This window comes from Theropithecus gelada, chromosome 9 (genome assembly GCF_003255815.1).
Source record: "Theropithecus gelada isolate Dixy chromosome 9, Tgel_1.0, whole genome shotgun sequence".
NCBI classification, from domain to species: domain Eukaryota; kingdom Metazoa; phylum Chordata; class Mammalia; order Primates; family Cercopithecidae; genus Theropithecus; species Theropithecus gelada.
Window position 1 is genome coordinate 121492996 of NC_037677.1, and position 23399 is coordinate 121516394.

Below are 23399 nucleotides of genomic sequence, written 5' to 3' on the forward strand. Positions count from 1 at the left end.
ATGTGCGTCTTAAATTACTTGACTGTCCTATTTATGCTGGAAGTGAGCATACGGAGGGCTACTTGTTAGTAAATGCTTTTGCTATCTGAGGGGAAGTTGTGGACCTCAGATTATTTTTTAAAAATCTGTTTTACTCTTTTTCTCTTTGGTTTTATTTTAGAATATCCTTTAAAAAAAACTCCTTTGAAAAATTTTCCCTTTTTCATTCTGGTATGTTATTTTGAAATTAGATAGCTATATTGGTTACCTGGTATTAAGAGATGGGATTAGAACATGAGCTTTTGATGGGTAGAGTCAGATTATTTGAACACATGGCATTCTCTTGAATGTGTCATTCCTTTTTTACTCATTTTATATATTTCTACTATGTTTGTGAAGCAACTTTTCATTTTTCAATTCATTGACAGTTGAAAATGTCCTCCAGAGTGTTTTTTGTCAGTTGGCATTGAATAAATACAATAAACACCAAAAGTTTCTAAAATCTTTAATCTGAGATCTCTTTGTTTTGTTGCTGTTTTTTTGTTTTGTTTTGTTTTTTGTTGTTTTTAAATTGAAACGGGGTCTTGCTCTATTGCCTAAGCTAGAGTGCAGTGGCATGATCATAGCTCACTGCAGCCTTCAACTTCTGGGCTCAAGTGATCCTCCTGCCTTGGCCTCCTGAGCAGCTAGGACTGTAGGCTCATGCCACCCACCCCTGGCTAATTTTTTATTGTTTTGTAGAGGTGGAGTGTTTACTTGCTCATGCCACCCACCCCTGGCTAATTTTTTATTGTTTTGTAGAGATGGAGTGTTTACTTGGGCTAGATCTGAGTGTTTTTAATTTTTATATTCAGACAAATAGGAACGTTTACAAATTGGAGGAGATAGTAATTAAGTTTTCCGAAATTGGAGGAAGTTTCATTTGAAATGCACTCATTCTGTGTATTTAAGCTTACCCCAGAATGATTAGATTTTGTAAAATTTATTTTTTATTTTTATTTTTTGAGACAGGGTCTCACTGTGTCATCCAGGCTGGAGTGCGGTGGCAACATCACGGCTCATTGCAGCCTTGGCCTCCCCAGGCTCAAACAGTTCTCTCACCATAGCCTCCTGAGTAGCTGGGACTACAGGTGTCTACTGCCTCGTCTGATTAATTTTTGTATATATTTTGTATAGAGACGGGGTTTTGCCATGTTGCCCAGGCTGGGCTCAGAATCCTGAGTTCAAGCAGTCTGCTGGCCTCAGCCTCCCAAAGTGCTGGAATTATAGGCGTGAGCCACTGCACCTGGCCCAGAAAAGAAATATTTTACCTCACACATGTTATACTTGTATATTAAGAAAAAGCTATCTGATAACCTTTAACGGAAAGGGAGTTATTTTAGAGAAAGTTACTAGTAGATAATTAATAAGTGTAATTAAGTATAAGTGAAGTATAAGTTATGAAACAAAAGATCTTTTAAGTTTGTTTTTTCTTTGTAGATATTGAAGATTTGCCCCCAACTGTCCAAGAAAAATTATTTGATGAGGTGCTTGATAGAGATGTTCAAAAAGGTAAGCATGGAATTAATGAGTATAATTTACCTTTCATCTGATCAAGTCAGTTTTGTTTAGTAAAGCATGGTGTAGTTTGGTGTATAGTCAACTTGCTTTATTTTTGTTTTAAATTAAAGATGTAAAGTCCTGAAGTTCAGTGTTACATTGTATGGTTCACTGTCATAGAGTGAACAAATAAAGATAGAAAAATTTTTAAAACCTTGGTTCTCTGCTTCCTGTTCCAGAATGTGTATATTTCTATATTAAACACTTTTTAGAAAATAAAACTAAAGAATTTAAAAGTTGATTAAATTATTCTAGAGACAGAAGATGTTTCAAGTACTCAGAAGTTTATATTTCAATTGGTCAATTTTATTTAGGTGTTTATTGGTAAATTACATATAAACCATTTTATATCTAGAAAATAGGTTCTTTTTCCCCATGAATATTCTCTAATGACATAGGTATGGAAATGAACATGTATTTAAATCCATCGTACAGAATTAGAAGAAGAATCTCCAATTATTAACTGGTCCTTGGAATTGGCTACACGTTTGGACAGTCGATTATATGCACTTTGGAACCGGACTGCAGGAGACTGCCTACTTGATTCAGTACTACAAGCTACCTGGGGCATCTATGACAAGGACTCGGTGCTTCGGAAAGCCCTGCATGACAGCCTGCATGACTGTTCACATTGGTGAGCTGGCATTCTGCCCCGTTTCAACCCAGGAGTGCATTTGCTGGATCATTTCCTTGTAGTGGCGGAATACTTTTTATGTCAGTTATATTTTCTATGGAAACTAGAGGAAAAAACAGTTCATTTTGGACATTAAAATACTTTGAACATGTCCATGGTTTTTGTTTTTGTTTTTCCCCCAAGAAACGAGATAAAAGCAAGAATAAATGGTTTTTATACTTTTTTTTTGCTAAATTTTAAAATGGAAACATTTGAAGCTTTAAAATGCAAGCATTTATTGTTTCTATAAAACAGAAGCAGTATATTTGAACATTTCAAATGCAACATTCCAAGTTATATAGTAGCCTTAAATATTGATAAGGCCTTTGCTCATCTTTTTAGGGATTGATTGATTGATCAATCCATCGATGGAAGCAGGGTCTGGCTCAGTTGCTGGGCTGGAGTGCAGTGGTGCAGTCTCGGCTCACTGCATCCTTCACCTCCTGGGCTCAAGCCATCCTTCCACCTCAGCCTCCTGAGTAGCTAGAACTACAGGTGCTCATCACCATGCCCGGCTGTTTTATGTATTTTTGGTAGAGATGGGGTTTTGCCATATTTCCCAGGGTGGCTTTGATAATCTTGATCTCAAGCGATCCACCTGCCTGAGGCTCCCAAAGTGCTGGGATGACAGACCTGCGCTGCCGCACCCAACCTTATTTAATATTTGTGTTCACCTAAGAGGTTATCTTGACATTGTGTTACAAGTTTTTTTTCCTTCCTGAGGGAGTCTTAAGATCACATTCTTTATTTTGCAAATTTTCAAACCCATGGAATAATTTTTTAAAAATTCAGTGCAACAGATCCTGGTATTTTCATTCAGCTGAGCAGTTGTTAACATTTTGTCACACCTGCTCCATGTCTGCATACAGAAAGACTCTTGGGTCAATTCGTTGTAGACATCATGATGCTTTACCCTTCAAAATATTAACATACATCTTTCCAGAACAAGAATATTCTCCTACTCACCCACATCCCCATTCCTACATCTAATTCAACATTGATTCTGTTATCTAACAGTTCATAATCACATTTCTCCAATTGTCTCAAAGTGGTCTTTATATATATATATTTTAACAGCATGCAGTCACTGGAAAAATAATTGTTTTTGTGAATGAATAGTTCAGATCTTTACATTTATTTGACTTATGTGTTATTTTCTTGGTTCTTTGAACATTATCTCATTTAGTTATTACAGGCATGAGCCACCGTGTCTGGCCTATAAGTTACTTTCTTGAGAGCTAAATTGTAGATCAAAGCATAATGCAGTATGGCTGGGGGGTGTGGCTCATGCCTGCAATCCCATTGCTTTGGGAGGCTGAGGCAGGCAGGTTCAAGAGCAGCCCGTCCAACTTGTTGAAATCCTGTCTACTAAAAATATAAAAATTAGCCAGGTGTGGTGGTGCATGCCTGTAATCCCAGCTATTCGGGAAGCTGAGGCACGAGAATTGCTTAAATCCAGGAGGAAGAGGAGGTTGCAGCAAGCCAAGATCTCGTCACAGCACTCTAGCCTGGGTGACAAGAGTGAGACTGTCTTGGGGGTGTGGGGGAAAGCATAACGTAATAGAGTAACAATTTGTGGGCACATTAGAGAAATAAAATAGCTTCCTGGATGACCTGACTGGATGTATATGAAAGCTAAAGAATGAATGTATCACTCAGGTAGTTTTAGTCAATTAGTAATTGTCCTGGAGAGAGAGCGTTTTTGTGCCTCTTAGTGGAGATGGCTGTATGGTAGTATGAAGTGGGTTTATCGGGCTAGGTAAGCCTGATGCTGGTCAGTGCTCTGCCTGTCTGGCCCTCTTGATCAGATCCCATGGTCACCAAGCAGCTTCCTGCTCCTGATTTTCCTGACCACTGCTATGGGCCTGTCTGTGTCAAGAGGATGAGCCTGGTTTGGTTTCTAAGAGAGTGGGTTCTTGCCATTGTGGTTTCACAGGTCTGCCTTGTAGTTTTGGTTAATGTGACTCTGCCCTGTAAGCCAGGTTTGAACTGTGGTAAATCTACCACTTTGCAGGTCACCTCTAAAAAGGCGGCCAGTAATCTTTGGTGGTAATTTCCTTTTTTTTTTTTTTTTTTTTTAAGACAGAGTCTTACTCTGTCTCCCAGGCTGGAGTGCAGTGGCATGATCTCAGCTCACTGCAACCTCCGCCTCCTGGGTTCGAGCAATTCTCATGCCTCAGCCTCCTGAGTAGCTGGGATTACAGGCAGCGCCACCATACCCAGCTAATTTTTTGTATTTTTAGTAGAGGTGGGGGGGTTTCACCATGTTGCCCAGGCTGGTCTCGAACTCCTGAGCTCAGGCAGTCCGCCTGCCTTGACCTCCCAAAGTGCTAGGATTACAGGTGTGAGCCACCACGCCTGGCCTTTTCTTTGGTGGTAATTTCCTGATCTGTTGAAAGGCCAAAAGTACATTGTGGATTTTAGAAGTGGTGTCTTTTTTTTAGTGGTGAGTGTTTTTTTTGTTGTTTTGTTTTTTGAGAAAGGGTCTTGCTCTGTCACCCAGGCTGGAGTGCAGGGTTACGATCTTGGCTCACTGCATCCTTCGCTTCCTTGGGCTCAGGTGATCCTCCCACCTCAGTCTCCTGTGAGTAGCTGGGACTATAGGAGTGTGCCACCACATGTGGCTAATTTTAAAATTTTTCTGTAGAGATGAGGTTCTCACTATATTGCCCATGCTGGTCTTGAATCCCTGGACTCAAGCGTTTCTTCTGCCTTAGCCTTCCAAAGTGCTGAGATTACAGGCATGAGCTACTGCACCTGGACTTTTTTTTGTTTTTTTTTAACAAAGACATTTGTGGTGAGTAAGAATTGCTTTGGGGTTTATTCCCACCTGTTCCTCAGAGCTGGCTATGGGTGATCTTGTGAGTCTGAGTTGTCACTAATGTTTGTATCGGGACTGGAATTCTCAGATGGTTGTGAGTCATTTGAGGTCCCGGAAGTCTAGCATAGAGTTAGGGAGATTGTGGGCAGATCTCTTGAGCCTAGGAGTTCAAGACAAGCCTTGGCAACATAGCGAGCGAAACCCTGTCTCTACCAAAAAATTCAAAATTTAGCCAGGCGTGGTAGTGTGTGCCTGTAGCTCCAGCTACCTAGGAGGCTGAGGTGGAAGAGTCATTTGAGCCTGGAAGGTTGAGGCTGTGCTGAGCCAAGATCATGCCACTGCACTCCAGCCTAGGTGACAGAGTGAGATCCTGCTAAGAAAAAAAAGAAAAAAAAAAAAAGATGGTCAGGGGGAGAAATAGAATCTCCCTATTCTATTAGGGAGTGGGTACTAGGGTGAGAAGGAACTAGGCTGTTTGTTTACAGCCACTGGCAAGAGTTGTTGCAGCAGATCTTTTAGTCCATAGTCCTGACTCTTAAAGGATGCTTCAGGAGTGAGCACCTAGGGCTGGCATATGGACAGGTGTCCCAGAACAGCATGGTTTGGCATCACCTCCTCCAGTCCCTGCCACTGGGGGCTTTGTCCGATGGTTTACAGTTCAGGCACAGGAAGCTGCGTTGATTACAGTGATCACACAGACATCCTTACAGTACTGGGGTGGGTTGGGATGAAAATTATCTAGTGGTTAGATAGTAAGTGTTGTTGCCATGGATTCGAGAGGTCAAATATACTATGGAATAACCCTTACAGAGTTCTTGTGTTGAGTTGCATGAGGTTTGTCCACTGGGCTTGTCATGTGGCCAGTAGAGAGTAGAGTGAGAGTGAGTAGGCATGGGTTTTCTAGGCCAGGAGGGGAGGAGCCAGCATATAGCTTGTGTAGTCTCCTTTTTAAGATGCTCTTTGCTGAGGTGCCGTTTGCACTTAATTGGAATCAGCTGGAATGAGATGTTTTCTTATATAAGATACATATTAAGAACTGAGAAAGCAATTTTCTTTTATTTGAACCCCTCCACCCATCACTTCAAGATAGGCTATTTGTGTTTGTAGCTAGCTGTGCTGTTCTCTTGGATACCGCTGATTCTAGCTGACCCAGGTTCTCAAGTCTGAATATGTTGTACTTGCTTTTTATTGACATGCCAACCCAATTTCCCAAGGGGCAGGTGGAGGCATTTAATGTAAATTGGGGGAAAAAAATTTAGTATCAGTCTTTCAGAATTATTCCTTTTTTCTTTTTGGAGACAGGGTCTTGCTGTGTTGCCTGGACTGGAGTGCAGTGGTATGATCTTGGCTCATTGCAACCTACACCTCGTGGCTCAAGCAATTCTCCCACCTCAGCCTCCCAAGTAACTGGGACTACAGGCACATACCACCATGCCCAGCTAATTTTTTTTTTTTTTTTTTTTTTGGTATTTTTTGTAGAGACAGGGTTTCGCTATGTTGCCCAGGCTTGTCTCAGACTCCCACCTTGGCCTCCCAAAGTGACTGTTTTTGTTATTACGAAGAATTGTCGGCCGGGCCTGATGGCTCAGGCCTATACCAGCACTTTGGGAAGCTGAGGCTAGAGGATGACTTGAACTCAGGAGTTCAAGAGCAGCCTGGGCAACATAATGAGAACTTGTCTGAAAACAAAAACACAATGAGATACTACCTCACGTGCACAGAAATGGCCATAACCAAAAAGACAGGCAACAACAGTGTTGTTGAGAATTTGAGGAAATTGGAATCTTCATACATTGCTGATGGCAACGAGAAATGTTCTAGGTCTTAAACTCCTGGGCTCAGGTGATCTTCTAGCCTCAGCCTCCCAATTAACTGGGATTGCAGGCACGTGGGCTGATTGTGGTTTTGATTTGCATTTCCCTATTTAAGTGATGATATTGAGCATCTTTTCATGTGCTTACTGCTCATTCATGTATCTTCTTTGGTTTAGTATCTTTCCACGTCTTTTGCTCATTTTTAAATGGGTTGTCTTAATACTGATTTGCAGGTGTTGTTTGTATCAGGTCCCTCATTGGATATCTGCTTTGCAGATATTTTTCTCTATTCTGTGGCTTGTCTTTTCACTTCATTAGCAGTGTCTTTTGAAATCAGGAGTCTTTAATTTGATCAAGTTCAACTTACCAATGTTTTTCTGTTATTGCTCATGCTTTTGCTGTTGTATCTGAAGAGATTTTTGTCTAGCCCAAGGTCACAAAGATTTACTCCTGTGGTTTCATATAAGAATTTTATAGTTTTAACTTTTACGTTTAGGTCATTTTTGTTTTACATTTTGAGGTCATTTTTGTTGAAAGTGTGAGGTGTCCTAAATTCACCTCTTTGCATGTGGATACCCAGTTGTTTCAGTACCTTTAATTGAAAAAACCCTTTCTACATTCTATTGCCTTGGCGATTTTGTCGGAAATTAGTTGACCATACAAGTAAGGGTTTTTTTCTGGACTCTTAATATTGTTCTATTGATCTATTTTTCCATTGGGCTATCCTCATGTCAGTACCAGACTGTCTGGATGTTCATATCATTGTAATAAATTTTGAAATCAGGAGTGTAAGTCATCTGACTTTGTATTTCTTTTTCAACATTGTTTTGACCATTTTGAGTCCTTTGGATTTCCATATATATTTTAGGATCCAGCTTATCAATTTTTGTGAAAAAGACAGCTGGGATTATGACTGGGATTGCATTTAATTTGTAGATGAATTGGGGTGATGGTGGTATTGCCAGCTTAACAGTATTGAGCCTTCCAATCCATGAACATGGAATTGAGTTTTGAATGTAACCCAAACTGGTATTCCTGTACCATCCGGTCACACACTGCTGGATTTGGTTTGCTTGTCTGTTCTTATGGAGACCCTGGTAGTTTCAGAGTTTAGGTCTTGGGGTGGTGAGGATGAACATTTTAACATGTTTAGTTTTAAAGTATATTTTATTGAACTCCCTTCTTCAGTGGTCTTTGTAGAGTTTTGAATGCAATCACCATTGAATTTCTGGCTGACTTAGCTGTCTTACTTACAAAGTGATTTTAGGCATTAACCAAGAAATTTCTAACTGCCTGCAACTTTCAGTATTAACAATTTGTGTTTGATATTTCTCCTTGAACTTTTCAAAACATTGTATTTTATCACTGTTGCCAAAATTTTCAGACACATTCCTGTGTATCTTAGCTGTTATAAAAGAAGAATATATATATTTTAATTTTAAAACATTTGGAATTATAATTAAACATCCTCAGTTACCTGGAGTAGGAAAAATGTTTTAAACTGAGTTTTTACTCTGGAACATTATATTTTAATTTCTTTAGAAAATATATTAATTTACTTTCTAAGAAGCCCTTCATTAAATTACTGTAAAGCTACTTGTGACACCAACCCATTTAACTTTTTTTTTTTTTTTAAAAAGAATAGATGGGGTCTCACCATGTTGGCCAGGTTGTTTTGAATTCTGGACCTCAGGCAATCCTCCTCCTTCAGCTTCCCAAAGTGCTAGAATTACAGGTGTGAGCTACCACACCTGTTCACGTTTAACTTTAATATGCTGAAACTTTTTAACAACAGGAACAGAATTGTCTTTGGTTTCTTTTACCTAGAATTCAGATGTATGGAAGATAAATGTGATGTTATAAACAGATTAAATGTCTGTCTTCATTTTAGAGGTCTTAGTTGGCTTGTTTTATAAGACAGTGAACCATAATTTTGAACATAATTATTTCTGAATTTTTATATCTGATAGACAAAGAATCGATGTTGTTTTCAGTAATTCAGTGTTAAGCATAAAGAAGGAATGTTTTCTGTCATTGCAGTGGGTTTCTTTTTGGTTGCTTTTGAATTATTAGGTGATCATCAGAGAGAAATTATTTATGGAAAGAAATCTCAGGGAGATGATCTTGATACTATGAACACACGGAATATTTCCCATCTGTTGTTTATACAAGTGATCAAGTAGGTGGTGTACTATACATTGATAGAGAAATGTAGTGTCTTTGTATCCAACATTTCAGATGACTTTTTTTTTTTTTTTTTTTTTTGGTAAACTAATTGTAGACAGTCGAAAATAACCAGTCTCATAATTAGCGTTTGAAGTTTGAAAATTTGGTTGTTGGTAAATGAAATTCTGGCTAAAGATGTTAAAGGATGTTACAAGGTATCCGCTAGCGGAAGAGGGATTACCAACCAGGCAAAATAAAATTATTGTTTCACAAACTGCTTAAAGACTGTGTTAAAGAAAAATGATCAGAACTATAAATGTTTTATTTATAGAAGGCTTATTTTTTTTACTATCCTGCTTTTTCAGGTTTTACACACGCTGGAAAGATTGGGAATCATGGTATTCTCAGAGCTTTGGTTTACATTTTTCCTTGAGAGAAGAACAGTGGCAAGAAGACTGGGCATTTATACTCTCTCTTGCTAGTCAGGTGAGGATGCTTCAAGTCTCGTTGCTTCTATGAGAAAAGTGAGCATGTAGTCTAAATTGATTGATTTGAGCAAACCATTTTGGGGGCAGTGTGGTCAAAGAAAAGAATGCTTGACTTGATATCAGTCGACTTGGGTTCTAGTGATGACTGCTATATATCAAATAAATAGCATAGTAAGTATAGATGACCATAGCAAGTCCTCACTGCAGAACAGGGGAGAGAGTAATATGTGTTGTTATATTGAATGATTAAAAAACATCAAAAAGTGAAAGCTGTGCTGTGATGGTTACATACACTAGATAGTCTTGGGATGGCTCTCCATTCCTGCAGCATAGGCTTGAATGCCTATGGTACCTATCCAGGTGAGCTCTGTTCTGTCTCTGGGGACACTTACTCAAGATTACTGAACTGGTAGGTACTTGCATTGCTGTTGCTGATCTCTCAGGCCCTGAGGATCCAGTTGTCAATCTTTATAATGCTCCCTGTGGTGAGGCAATACCTGTGTCATGTAGGCAAAGGGAAAGGGTAGTTTAGCTTACTCTGAACTAATTACCATCAATAGGAATGATTTCTGATTAATGTGGGAATGAATTTTTCCAAGTTTGCTAACCCCTTTTTATTAATGAAGGCTTCTTGTAACATGGAACTATATAGGGTTGTCCCTTAGACTCTTGGTTTCATGCTTTATTTTATGAAGCACTTCAGTATACCAAACTGTAAAGTACAAATATATATACAACCACTCCTTTTTTTTCCATAAAGCACCATGGTTCATTTGAACTTAGAGAAGGAGGTACCCCATCTTTGGGTAATTTGGGCAGGATTCATAGTGGTTGATTTACATGAGACACATTATCTCACACCATGCATTGTAGCTTGATGATGGACCCATTTAATATTAGTAGTCACGAGTTAGGTGACACTGCCATTTACATTTGCATGAAACAGGCTCACTTTTTTATTTCAGGAGGACTTTGTTGTAGGTAGTGCTTTCACAGTAACTTAACCAGAATGTGATAATAAAGCATCCTTAGCTATCTGAATTTCTGGTTCCTGAGGTTGGAGAGTTAGTGGTGAGGTTGGGTAGCAAGGGATATTTCAAAATATGTATGTACGTCTATATAATTTGTGAGTTTGGATGGTAAATGATATTTGCATGTAGCCTTTGTAGATTTCTTTTACAGTTTTATTGGATTTATTATTTGAGGAATCAAATGCTGCTTTGACAATTTTTTCTTTCTTAAAAACCAACTGTGATAGTATACTAAAGGGGAGGTAGTATTATTTTTTACACATCAGTTTTCCAGGAGTGGTAATAAAATGTTTTAAGTTTTTGTTTTGTTCTGTACAGCCTGGAGCAAGCTTGGAGCAGACGCACATTTTTGTACTGGCACATATTCTTAGACGACCAATTATAGTTTATGGAGTAAAATATTACAAGAGTTTCCGGGGAGAAACTTTAGGATATACTCGGTTTCAAGGTAAGCCATTATTCAGGAGCATTTTACAAGTTTCTTTGAACAGAATGGCTCAGATGTCAGAAAGGAGCAGTGGACAGGGGAATGTGAACAAGGGCAGTGAGGGAGTGGCTCTTTCTTCCTGTAACTGTTGGGATTTTCTTCCCTCTCTTTCCAGGTGTTTATCTGCCTTTGTTGTGGGAACAGAGTTTTTGTTGGAAAAGTCCGATTGCTCTGGGGTATACAAGGGGCCACTTCTCTGCTTTGGTTGCCATGGAAAATGATGGCTATGGCAACCGAGGTGCTGGTGCTAATCTGAATACTGATGATGATGTCACCATCACATTTTTGCCTCTGGTTGACAGTGAAAGGAAGCTACTCCACGTGCACTTCCTTTCTGCTCAGGAGGTAAGCAGTGTCTTTCTCCCATGAACTATTTCTAGTAGTGACCTTGTACCAGAAAGAGCCTGAGGTGCCTTTCAGGTGTGGTTTTATCTGCACTGTCACTTAATTTCTGAATGTGATTGTAGTAATTGCTGAAGATACCAGTTATACTTTGAAATTTACCTTTTCAAAACTGCTGTATGGGGGACACATCAAGGAACTTAAGGTGGTGATGGTTTTTAAAAAGTAAAGATGAGGTTTGTGATTTAAATACGGCATTTAGGGAATGAAGCGAGTTTTTATCTGAAAGCAGAGTTCCAAGAATTGCAGGGCCAGTGTGGTTTAAGAGGAGTAAGCAACAGGGAAAGAGGGTAGGCGGCAGTGGAGGGAGGGAGGGAGGGAGGTCAGAGAGGATAGGGATGGGGTGGAGTTCACTGAAGGCTTTTTAAAGCTTTGGGTTTTACTCTGGATAGTGTGGTAAGCCAATGGCTAGTTTACCGAGAAGAGGAACATTTGGGGCTCTGGTGCAGTGGCAGGAGCAGGAATACCAGGTATTGTAGATGAAGGGGAGTGAAAGGGTAGTATAGATCAGACGGGAGGTGGTGAGAAGGTACAAAAACAGCGCTCTTTCAGAAAGCCAGTGTTCTTAGAAAAGTATTGGTCTTTTATTCAATATACTAGTAATTATCATAAAACGTTTATAATCACAACATGAAGAAAAATTCATAGACCGTAACTTGTATAATTTCAGCTTGTACATAATTGACTAAGTAAACTTACCTTGTCATGTGTTTGAAGCTGTGGCTTGCCAGGATCAGTTTATTAGGACATTTGTTTTTTGTTACTTTATCTTACAGAGTACCCTCTAGTGTGCTTTTCTCTTTAGTTTTTTTCTGAAAAATTTGCCATTGATGTCTTTTTAAATTTAACCAGAGCAAACTGGACTTTAAACACAAAACTTCCAAGAGATCAAAACCATGTGAAAAGTTGATTGCTTTGGCCTTTTCATGAGTTAGCATACCAGCTGTCAGTTTCCATGTCACATTCCTACCAAGTCTCTGATCTGTTGTATGATTTTTCCCTTTGTCTTCATATTCCTCCAAAAGCTAGGTAATGAGGAACAGCAAGAAAAACTGCTCAGGGAGTGGCTGGACTGCTGTGTGACAGAGGGGGGAGTTCTGGTCGCCATGCAGAAGAGCTCTCGGCGGCGAAATCACCCCCTGGTCACTCAGATGGTAGAGAAATGGCTTGACCGCTACCGACAGATCCGGCCGTGTACATCCCTGTCCGATGGAGAGGAAGATGAGGATGATGAAGATGAATGACAAAAAAATCGAACAGCAGAAGACCAAGGCATCAGATCTGTAATGACCCTAAAGTTAGTGTGGTGCTCCAAGCAGAGTCGACATCATGGAATGAACCAAATCTGGCAGGATCTGCTCGGGGAAGTGTTTTCCTGGACCACACACACCTAATGGAGATAATGCCTCTGCTGCGTGATGGGACAGAGAACTTTAGTTGGACTACAGTTTGTAAAAAAACCTAATTTTATTAAGACAGAACTTTTTTTCCTTTCAAATTGTAAATCTGTCTATAAATGTAACGCATGTGGTTGTGTAAGAAATTGTGTAATAGGAAAAGTTGTACCAGCATCTTCATATTATTGAGAAAATTTTTTCAGCATGGGCACTTAGAAAAAGCACATGGCAAATGGCTCTTTGTTCCTTTAAGATATTATTTCAGTAGAACCTGACATTCTACTTTAACCTTAAAAGATCCATCTAAGTCTCAGAGATCTGGAAACGTTTTGTACAGATTATCTACACCAAAACATAAAAATAACCTTTTATTTTATTAATGATTTAGTTCCTGTTGTGTCCAATCCAATCAAATCTTTTAGGAACAAACTGCAAGAAGAGCTAAGAATGTTTTAGAGTGAACTAAATATAGACATTGCTTACTTGTTTTGAAGAGGGTTTTGGTTTTGGTTATTGTGTCTTAAGTTTTCTGATATGCCCCCTTTCGATATTTAGATATTTATTTGTTGGGAAGAATACCTTAAAATGAGGGTTCTTATTCCAGATTCTGGGCAGTGGTCTGAGTAGTTTTTTTCCTGGATGAAAAGGGAGCAAGCCCACTTGTCACTAAATGAATTGTGTGCAGTTTGCTCACTTGGACTCCATCCACAGTGTACTACTCCCAAATTGCCATGCCATAGGCCTTCGGATTCTTCCTTTCATCACCTCTGCTCTAAGCAAATCTTGTTAGAAGGGCATGGCATGCCTTTGCTTAGGCAGATTGGGAACACCCATTCACTACAGAATAAAGATTTAAAAAATGCAATAAGGTGGTAAATGCATTCTATGAAGAATTTCTCAGTGTTTAGTCTGAGAATTTTTGCATGTTGGTTAATTGTGGCCATTCTTATTTAAAGTTAAAATTATAATCGTAGGTAGAAAAACTTTTTTATAAGAAGTATTATTTGACCACTTCAGGTATACATTCAATACTGGGTAAAAATTTCAGACCTATCTCAGGAACACAGAAATACTTGGTGTCCTGATAAGCACTTTCTAGACTATTGATGTGGCCAGGAATTTGGAAGGATGACACACACACACACACACACACACACGTATTTTTTTTTTCCCTTCCCTGTGATGAAAAGGCTGTGAAAACCTTCAAGTATTTGCTTGTTTTTTAGTTGATAATGAAATGTGTACAACCTCAAATTTGCTGCCAGAATGATACTAAAAATAGAAAAATACCCACAAAACTGTCATGTCTTTAGTTCCACCCCCCAAAAACTCAGTAAAAAAGTGTTCCCAGGATGAAAAGATCATTTTTGCTGCATGCTAAATCTTGCAGGAAAAAATGATTTTTGTAGTATGATTCCGTAGAAATGAATCTTTGATATAATGTAAATGCTGCTGTTTCAAGTGGTGAATGTGTTCTTAAAAATGGGCTATATTGTTTGCTTTCATTTTGGCCAATAATTAGTTAATCGAGTTTGTAGAAAATGTTAGCATTCTGACTACTTAGCATCTGTAGTAACTTTTCTCTATGTATAGGGATAATTTTTTAGTGGGCAGAGATCCTGTTCTAGTTGCCTGTTAAGCAAAATCTGCCCTCCCAATTGAAGAAGCCAAAGAGAATTGTTAGGGGGAAAAGCATGTAGCCATTGCAGTCTGCATTGCAGCAGCGTTGTCCAGCGAGTGTATGCTCCGTACTTAGCTTCTACTGTGTGTCGTGGTTTGGTGAGTGTTGTTTCCTCTGCGCGCTCTATTTATTTATTTATTATCAGTGACCCTGACCACATAGTGTGATAGGTGCAGCATTCTTCCCTGTGGGAAAGAATTAAAGATGGTTCCATTTCCTAGGCTACAGACAGGAATGGGGCTCTAAATGGTTTTCATAGACTGGCTGTTAAAGGCCAAAATTTTTGGTAAATCAATGCTGTATTATGCTCTTGAACTATTAAACAGCCATAATTATTGTCCCAAGATAGAATATAGTCCTTTTTCAAAGATTACACATGGCTAGGTGACAGACTCTGATAAATGATTGACTCTGGATAGTAAGTCATACCTTCGGTCTGTGGACTTGATGGTTCTTCGCATAGAGCAAACAGAGCATGGCATTTTGTTTTGACCTGTTCTTCCTTGGAGTCAAATTCATATACATGTATATAAATTTTGGTTTGGGCAACCAAGATCTAATTAAACAAAACCCAGGTGGGCCATGGACTCAGACCTGCCTTATGTTTTTGACTCTTAGGTTCCTCGTGTCCCAGACTTCTTCACGTATGTGAAGGTAAGATACTCTGTGTGCGCTTGGCCTCCTTTCCACGCATATTTCATAGTCTCTTTGAGAGTGGTTACAAAGATGTTAAACTACCTTTTTGTTTCCTGGGGTGATAGGTCAGTAACTATGAGTGCCGTCTCTCTCCATGTGAGCTTGTGTTAATGGACACTTTTATGGTAGAGTTGGGATGGGGCCACCACCTTAGAGTGAGCAGACAAGGCCAGGCAAGCCAAAGGCTGTAAGACACCATGAGTTTTTTGTTTTGTTTTAATGGGAAGGGAAGTATAAGGAAGAGCTCAGAGGGAGTTTGATACCTGGAATTGTTGGACTTAATTGACACTTAGCAGACACTTAGTATAAAGGTTTAATTCTATTTAAAAAGAAGATCCATTAAATCAACTTCAAGTTCTTAACTCATGGGACTATTTTGCAACACTTCTTTGTAAATATTTTGTTAGGTTATTGGCAAAACAGTTTCAAGGGTCACTTCCCTGCCTTGAACCAGGTCCAGGCCATTTTGCTTTGGGGTAAATTAAAATCAGAACTCTTAAGTTGAGCTTTTTTTTTTTTTTTTTTGAAGGTAAGACTTAGCTCTAACCCACCATTTACATCTTAAGGATGGCATGACTTGATAATGATGGACTTGTGTGAGGTTTTGATTTTTCAATTAAACTTTGTATCACATGAGGTAATTGTCAGCGTTCTTGAGTCTGGTTATGGAATAGGCAGAACCCTGTAGTAACAAGAGTTGGAAACTGGCTAATTGACAATGCAGTTGCCTTAAACATCTCAAGTAGAGAACTTTTACATTAGTGAGATGTACTTGAATTTCAGAACTTAACAAATTTTAATTACTTTTTATTGAAAACTGCACTGAACGCTAAATGTCCACCTTTACAATAAACAAATACAGTAACGGTAACTCACACTAAAACAAAACATACTTCTGATAGCCATTATTTTTCTGTTTGGGACAATTTTAAAGTTTTTCTTTTGTCACAAAAACAGGAATGTACCTATACAAAGGCTCAAAATAGGCCATCTTTTTAAACAAAAAGGCAATGATTCACAAAAGACTATGAGCAGAACATGGAACTAGCTGATACAAATCTAATAGGATTTGTTAAAATCAGTCACATCTAATACATCTGAAGTGTTCTTGTATAAAATATCACGTGAAGAAAAGAAGACTTTATCAATGTCTAAAAAAGTGGGTTTGTTCATAGACAATCTGACAAGTTACCATAAAAAGTGTTTCCTGAGACATAAGGAAATGCAACATTATTCTTCTTGAACCCTTTCAGCTCAAGACTTTCCACTCAATAAAATAGCAGAGGATCTGAAACTGAGAAAATATATTTGAGTACAAACAGCTTGTGAAACTTAATACTTTTTTTTTTTTTTTTTTTTTTTTTGCATCATCAGAGGGTTTTACTGAACTTACAACCAACTTGCCCGCTCAGTATGCAGTTCAGGTGTGAGAGACGCTTTTCTGTACAGGAGCCTGTACTGTCTTCAATCCTATGCGTGCAGGTGTCTACCACAGGCAAACAGTTTTCTCCCCATTTTGTAGTTATGTGATTTTCCTATTAGCAAAAAGAGGTCTCCAGCCCCTGTAGACTTAAGGGACTCAAGTCACAGGATGGGGATTTCCTCTTAATATTTTTTATTTTGTTGTTTGAACTCTTGATGCAACATTGTAGAGCAGGGTGTTCAGGACCTGCTGTGCCCAAGGGACTGAGAAAGAAAAAAGCTCTATTTATTCTTTGTGATTTGATGCACAGATGAAAAACTTAACACACAATAACAGAAGTTGGTCGTTAATAAATCACATCCTAGTCTTTCAGCGCTTCCGTAAGCAGACGACATCTTCAGTTTTCTAGCTCTTGTAGTTTTAACACTGCAACATCAATGATGCATATGTCCAGAATCAGTTACAAAGACCATCAGATTCTTTTTCTCTTAGTTCATCTATTTTTCACTGTCTCTTGGTCCCAAGTGTATCTGAATGATTACCTTCTGGCATTCTCTGCTATTGCTCGTTGGGGTGCTCTCGATTGTCCCCATGTTTTGTGGGCTGGTTGGGAGAGGGCGCTTGGGAAGGATGTGCCACTGTCGGGAGGTTGTGAGTCACTGGGATGCCTCCAGGGATGATCCCTTCCATGGCTGCAGGAAGTCCTCCTGGAGCCACCCCCACGATGCCTGGCGGATATCTAAGGAACACACAGAAATAGGGCCTAGTAAGTTGAGGGCAGAGTTGCCAAGCTCTTAGCTCTTTTCCTACTTTAGCATTCTGACAGGCAGTTTTGCCAGGCTGTCCAGGCTGGTCTCAAACTCTTGAGCTCAAGTGATTCCCCCCCCATAGGCCTCCCAGAGTCCTGGGAGTACAGGCTAGAGACACCACGCCTGGCTAATAATTTTTTTTTTTTTTTTGGAGACAGTCTCACCCTGTTGCCAGGCTGGAGTGCAGTGAGTGGCGTGAGCTCTGCCTCCTGGGTTAAAGTGATTCTCCTGCCTCAGCCTCCCGAGTAGCTGGGACTACAGGTGCACGCTACCGCACCCAGCTAATTTTTGTATTTTTGTTAGAGACGGGGTTTTACCATGTTGGCCAGGATGGTCTCAATCTCCTGACCTTGTGATCCGCCCGCCTCAGCCTCCCAAAGTGCTGGGATTACAGGCGTGAGCCACTGCGCCCGGCCCTGGCTAACAATTTTTATGGGACAGTTTATCCTCCCTATCCCCAAAGCAAGGAGAAGTCTCAAACACTGCCAACTAATTTATAAAAACTAGTCCAATCAAAACACAGGGCCACTAATTTTGTAGTTTTTAGATAACAACAAGATACTAGCCCATACTAATTATGAATGTGGATATACTACTCTACTGTTTAAAAAAAACACTTTGTACAAAATGGACTCCCAAGTGTTCACCAGTTACTTCTGACTGATAAAATGATTTCCCAACAGAGCACAATGGACTCTTAGGGACTGAACGTTTGTCTCCCTCCATCCCCCTAATTCCAGTTCAAATCTCACACCTCCAAGGTGATGACCTTAAGAGGTAAAGCCCTTGGGAAGTGACTGGGTCAGGAAATGACTGGGTCATGAGTGGGATGAGTGCCCTTAGAGAAGGGAGTCTAGTTAGTGCTCTGGCCCTCTCTCTGCCATATGAGGATGCGGGAAGAAGCTGACGGTCAGCTGCCTGGCCCTCACCAGAACCTGACCATGATGGCAGCCTCATCTCAGACTTCCAGCCTCCAGAACTGCAAGACATTTCTTTACAAGCCACCCAGTCAATGCTACTCAATTATGGCAGCCAGAACTCACTAAACTACTGCATTCACCACCCACAGAACATAGGGTCCTCGGGCAAAGTGGGACTCAGTGTATTCACACAGACTTAGGAGGCAGGGCATAGTTCCCAAACCCTTTATCATCCAGGTAGAGGAGGCATCTCACTGTGGAAGCCACCCTGCCATCCTGTCACCACCAGTCAGAAATCCCCAAGACCTTCAGAAGGACTCTGGTCATGAGGGTCCCCTTCCAGTCCCTTCCTCAGTGCACATACACTGTTCTAGGGGGCCTAAGAGCCCCGGCTTACATGAAGGATAAATACAATGGTGACATGAAGAGGTGGGCCCCCAACTTCACCCAACAGGGGGATCTGATGCTATGATGGGCTTGAAAATACTTGTGAGGACCAAAAGGATGGGACTGGAGGAAATGTGAAGACAGCCACGTGACCTGCAAGCACCGCATAGCTGCTTCAGGGTCGGAGCCTTCATTACACAAACTAAACGCACCCTGGTCGTCACTATGGCTATAGCAGGGGACGTGTGGCAATGTCTGGAAACATTTGCAATCATCATGAGTGGGAGTGGGAGGTGCTACTGGCATCCCGTGGGTAGAGGCCAGGGATGTTGCTAAACGTCCTAGAATGCACAGGCCAGGCGAATGAAGAGAATGATCGGCCCCAAATGTATCTATTGCCAAGAGCTAGAAACCATGGTTTAGAGTATGTAAAAATTTTTCTTAAGATTCAAGGCTGCAACTTTATGCATGAAGGGGCTACTGATTTCCTGGGAATCCAGCAATAATGTGGGGGTGGGGGTGGGAGAAAACCGACTCGTGGATGGGAAATACCAGAAAAGAAACCACCTCCCTGGGAGGGCTCCTGTCTTTACCCCACTCTGCGTTCCCGAGTACGGCTCGTGTCGCAGCCGACCCAAACTACAGGCATCATCCTTAGCATGTGGACAAGGTCATTATCCTGAGTTGATTGTACCTTCATTGGCCAGAATGCCTTCCGTGGACATAAGATTCAAATTAGAAAATGAACTTGCTCACAGACCTGTGCACTTGAACATCTTACCTACATAAGCCTTTCTCTTTGAGAAGCCTTTTTTTTTTTTTGGTGGTTGGGGGAGCGGGAGGCGGGGTTATCTCACTCTGTGGCCCAGGCTGGAGGGCAGTGGGTGATCTCGGCTCACTGCAGTCTCCACCTCTCAGGTTCAAGCAACTCTCCCGCCTCAGCCTCCCTAGCAGCTGAGATTATAGGTGTGTGCTACCACGCCTGGCTCAGAAGCCTTTTGGTTCTAAGATGGCTTTAGAATGAAAGGCAGTTCCTAGCACCTGTGGTCAATCACATGTGACCGAACCCATTCCCTTTTAAAATAGCTTCTGTTCCATGAAATTAGGCATTGGAAGACCTGAGGGGGCAGTGCACACAGTTCCTGCTGAGAAGGCCAATTGTTGTGGCCCTGCTGTAGCATCTGCGGGAGGTAAGCTTCCCACCAAGTTTGGGCTTCTCTCCCGGGCCCCGGGGTGTGGTGCTCACAGGCTGAGATACAGTCAGTTCCTCTTCTCACCTGTATGTGGCACCATTGAGCTCAGGATGAATTGCTTGCTGGTCTATTACTGACCAAGGCGCTGATGTGACAAAAAATTCCTTGTTCACACAGTTTCTTAAGCTTTCTGGGATGCGACCTAGGGTAAGATGATTAAAATATCATATTTTTACAAATCACAAGAAGTTTAACATTACACCTGTAGCTGCTTATGTGGGGAAATAAGCATTTGTGAAAACGTAAAACATCCAAAGGCCCAAGTGCTTGAGCTCTTCAACACTGACCTTCAGCCTCTGTCTGCCCCGCCCGAACCCCTGAGTTTATGTCTGGGCCTAAAGGGAATGGTTCCTTCTCTGAAGTTTAGTTCAGGGCTTACATAAATCAACAGGGCCCAAGTCATATACATTTGGTGCTAAAAATGAATTCCACCTGTTAAGAGCCACCTGTAGCCAGCAGGATGGGAGCCGGCTGGACTGTGGAACTGAGGCTGCCCTTGGCAGGCCAGAGGCACGGAGGTGCTCACCTGTGATGGCTCGGCGGATCTCCGTGGCAGCTGCCTCCCTCATCTCCAGTGATGCCTGCTCGCTATACCAGGCAGTGTGAGGAGTGCAGATGAGATTCGGTGCATCTTTCAACGGACCCTGAGCAAAGCTAGAAAAATGTAGAAAAAAAGAGTAAGCGGGAAACGCTGCATACTCTCCCTGCCCTCCTCAGCACGAGGGAGCTCTTGGCCGTGTAGGAAAGTAGCTGCATAGATAGCGTGGATACATGAACATCTGTGATGGTATTTTATGAAGGCTGGGTTGAATGTAATTATCAAAATTCTGTAAGAACTGTAATTGGTAGATCAAAAAGTCCAATTCTATTGAACGCTTGTCCTGCTCTAATCCAGGGCAGAGATGACGCCTGTCTGTCTAAAGACCAGAACCACCGCCACCACCACCAATTTTCTGCCTCTCCTTTCCCGGATGACCTTTGGGAAACTTCCAGTCCTTTTACGATTAGAATACAGCACAATCCTTAGAAAAACAGAGACTGTAAATGTCATCTCTGGAGTTTCCTGCCCAGGGACCTGTTTGGGAAAAGGGCCTCAAGTTCAAAGTGTGAGGGTCGGGTGTGGAGTTGGGCCCTGTGGGCTGCTGGTAGGCAGCTAGGGCAACACGCACCTAAAGGGCTCCGACTCATGCACGTCGAGGGCTGCCCCTCGTATCCTGCCCTCCTTGAGGGCTTGTGCTAAGGCTTTCTCGTCCACCAGGCCACCACGGGCTGCGTTCACAAGGAATGCTCCCTGCCTCATCTGTGGAAGGAAAGAAAAGCCGGTTACAGGCACACTGGCATGGTGGAAGACTCTTGTACCAAGGTTTAAAGAAGAAAGCTGCAAGCCAGGAGTTTCATTGGTCTAAGTGGTTTAATGTGTGTGCTGCAGTTTGAGGGAAGGGAGCGGGAAGTTTTGGTGAAGGCTGGAAGCCAGGGCTGTTTCTGCTGATCCTGACAGGAAGCAACACGGTGGAGAGGCTGGACTGTGCCGAGCTGCGGGCCTCTTGGCAGGCTCTGGGCAGCCTGTGAAGCTGGGTCCTGGCTAGCGCCTGTCCGTCTCTGCTTAGCCCGGCTCAGCCGAGGAAGGGCTTCACCTGACTTGTCTCTGGTGTGTTGCAGGGTCTCTTCCCTGCTCAATTGTATCCAGAAACCATCTCCCTTGCCCTCCATGTCCCTCTTGTGCCCACCAGCAAGTGCTACCACCTTTCGACAGAAGCTTCCATGGCATCTATTTTCAAATTACCTGCTTTATGGTAAAGTCATTGATGAGGTGGTGGTTATGCTCGTTGAGATTGCAGTGCAAGGAGACGCAGTCGCTCTGATACAGCAAATCCTGCAGGGTGTAGACCCTCTGCACGCCCAGGGACCGCTCGATCCCATCCTGCAAGTAGGGGTCATAAAATATGACGCTGAATCCAAAGGCCTTGGCTCGAACTGCAACCGCCTGCCCCGTGCGACCTGTACAGAAACAGAGCGTCCAGGTGAGTGAGTCCACAGCCCGCGCCCCAGCGCTGCCACCTCCATTGCGTCTGAGCTGAGTCCGGGCTTGCCATCCCTGCTGGTAGCTGCTGCCGGAGAAACTGTGTGCCCAAAGCTTAGGCCTGAGTCAAGCACTGCCCGCGAGGGGCCACCATGGCCGATGTAGGACAGGTGAGGACCGCAGTGCTTGCTGCTTATATTGGCCACAGCAGGAATTTTGTTAAAAACAAAACAAAACAACCCTTCCTTGTTACTGACATTTTCAAACACAATTACAGTGTTCTGACAAGCCCACATGCCCCTCCCATCACCACCCGTGTCCTCTGTCCCCACTCCTCTCCACACTTCTTGTGTGCATTGCAGGCTTCTTAACATGAACTTTGTGTTTGAAAAACTTGCTCTCAATATAACAGGGAGTGATGTCCTGCCTCTTCATCGCTGGGCTCGCTCCTGCGAAGGGTGACATGAACACAGTGGCTCCCTGCAGGCCGGCCCGAGTGCAGACTGGCCACGTGCTACTGTGTTCTGGGCGGGAGGCAGGGCAGGTGACCATTAGGCCTGGACCTGTCCCACTGGTGGGGCCTCGTGCCCATCTGCAAGTATGCAGCCTGGGCCTCCCGCCAGCTGTGTCACAGGATGAGGAGGTGTCTCCCACTCCCCAACAGCTGTCATTTCATAAACCCATGCGGTCCCCTCGATAGCACCTCCAGCTTCCCAGAGCAATTGTCAGCATTTTGAAAACAAAATGGTTAGTGTTGATGCTCGACTGGGCTCGACTGGAGATCACAGAAGGAATCTTTAAAGCCATGGTTCCAAGGTGCAGGCGGGAGAAAGACAAAGATGCGCATTTCCGAGCAGGCAGCCCGTGTTCCAGGGGTACCTCAGCGCTGGATGGCTCCTCCTCCTGCAGCAGCTCCATCTAACTGAGGGCCTGGCTAGGACAACTGCCGTAGTTAGAACAAAGGTTGAATAAGGCCAGTCTCATCAGGGACAGCTGCAGGGCAACTAGCATAGCAAGGCACGAACCATCACGCCTCCCCTCATCAGTGTCACCCCTTGGAGCAGGCAGTACTGGACGGTGGCAGGGACGGAGAGAGAGATGGCTCTCTGACGCACTGGCAACATGACACTGAGGACCCCAGCATGCAACTGCTGTTCCTGCAGCCGCCATCCCCGTTCATGGTGTCTGTGCACGAACACGCTTCAATCAGTGGGGCTCACACTCTGCAGATCCAGGGCCTGGAGGGCCTGTGGAACAGCAGCCCAGAGCACCAAGCCCAGATTTCAACCGTGCCGACGGGGACTGGGTCCTATTTCTTTGTTTTTTTCCCCAAGTTCACAAACCCCTTGAACT

General features: G+C 42.3%; 2 protein-coding genes across 9 annotated transcripts in view; one reads left to right on the forward strand and one right to left on the reverse strand.

Moving 5' to 3' along the window:
• Positions 1–15123, forward strand: part of ZRANB1 (zinc finger RANBP2-type containing 1) — a 46553-nt gene extending 31430 nt beyond the window's left edge. The window contains exons 5-10 of one of the 2 annotated variants that reach the window (XM_025395712.1): positions 1459–1530; positions 2014–2212; positions 9418–9538; positions 10890–11019; positions 11174–11403; positions 12486–15123. In XM_025395712.1, coding sequence (XP_025251497.1) covers positions 1459–1530; positions 2014–2212; positions 9418–9538; positions 10890–11019; positions 11174–11403; positions 12486–12704 — 971 coding nt within the window. In that variant the 3' untranslated portion in view covers positions 12705–15123. The remainder of the gene's footprint in view (positions 1–1458; positions 1531–2013; positions 2213–9417; positions 9539–10889; positions 11020–11173; positions 11404–12485) is intronic. The other variant, XM_025395713.1, reaches the window with a different exon arrangement.
• An 888-nt stretch (positions 15124–16011) lies between these two features.
• CTBP2 (C-terminal binding protein 2) overlaps positions 16012–23399 on the reverse strand; it is a 172012-nt gene continuing 164624 nt past the window's right edge. For 6 of the 7 annotated variants that reach the window (XM_025395706.1, XM_025395708.1, XM_025395707.1 and 3 more), the window contains 5 exons: positions 21810–22024; positions 21196–21326; positions 20553–20680; positions 20051–20168; positions 16012–17396 (listed from right to left, as the gene is read on the reverse strand). In XM_025395706.1, coding sequence (XP_025251491.1) covers positions 17216–17396; positions 20051–20168; positions 20553–20680; positions 21196–21326; positions 21810–22024 — 773 coding nt within the window. In that variant the 3' untranslated portion in view covers positions 16012–17215. The remainder of the gene's footprint in view (positions 17397–20050; positions 20169–20552; positions 20681–21195; positions 21327–21809; positions 22025–23399) is intronic. The other variant, XM_025395705.1, reaches the window with a different exon arrangement.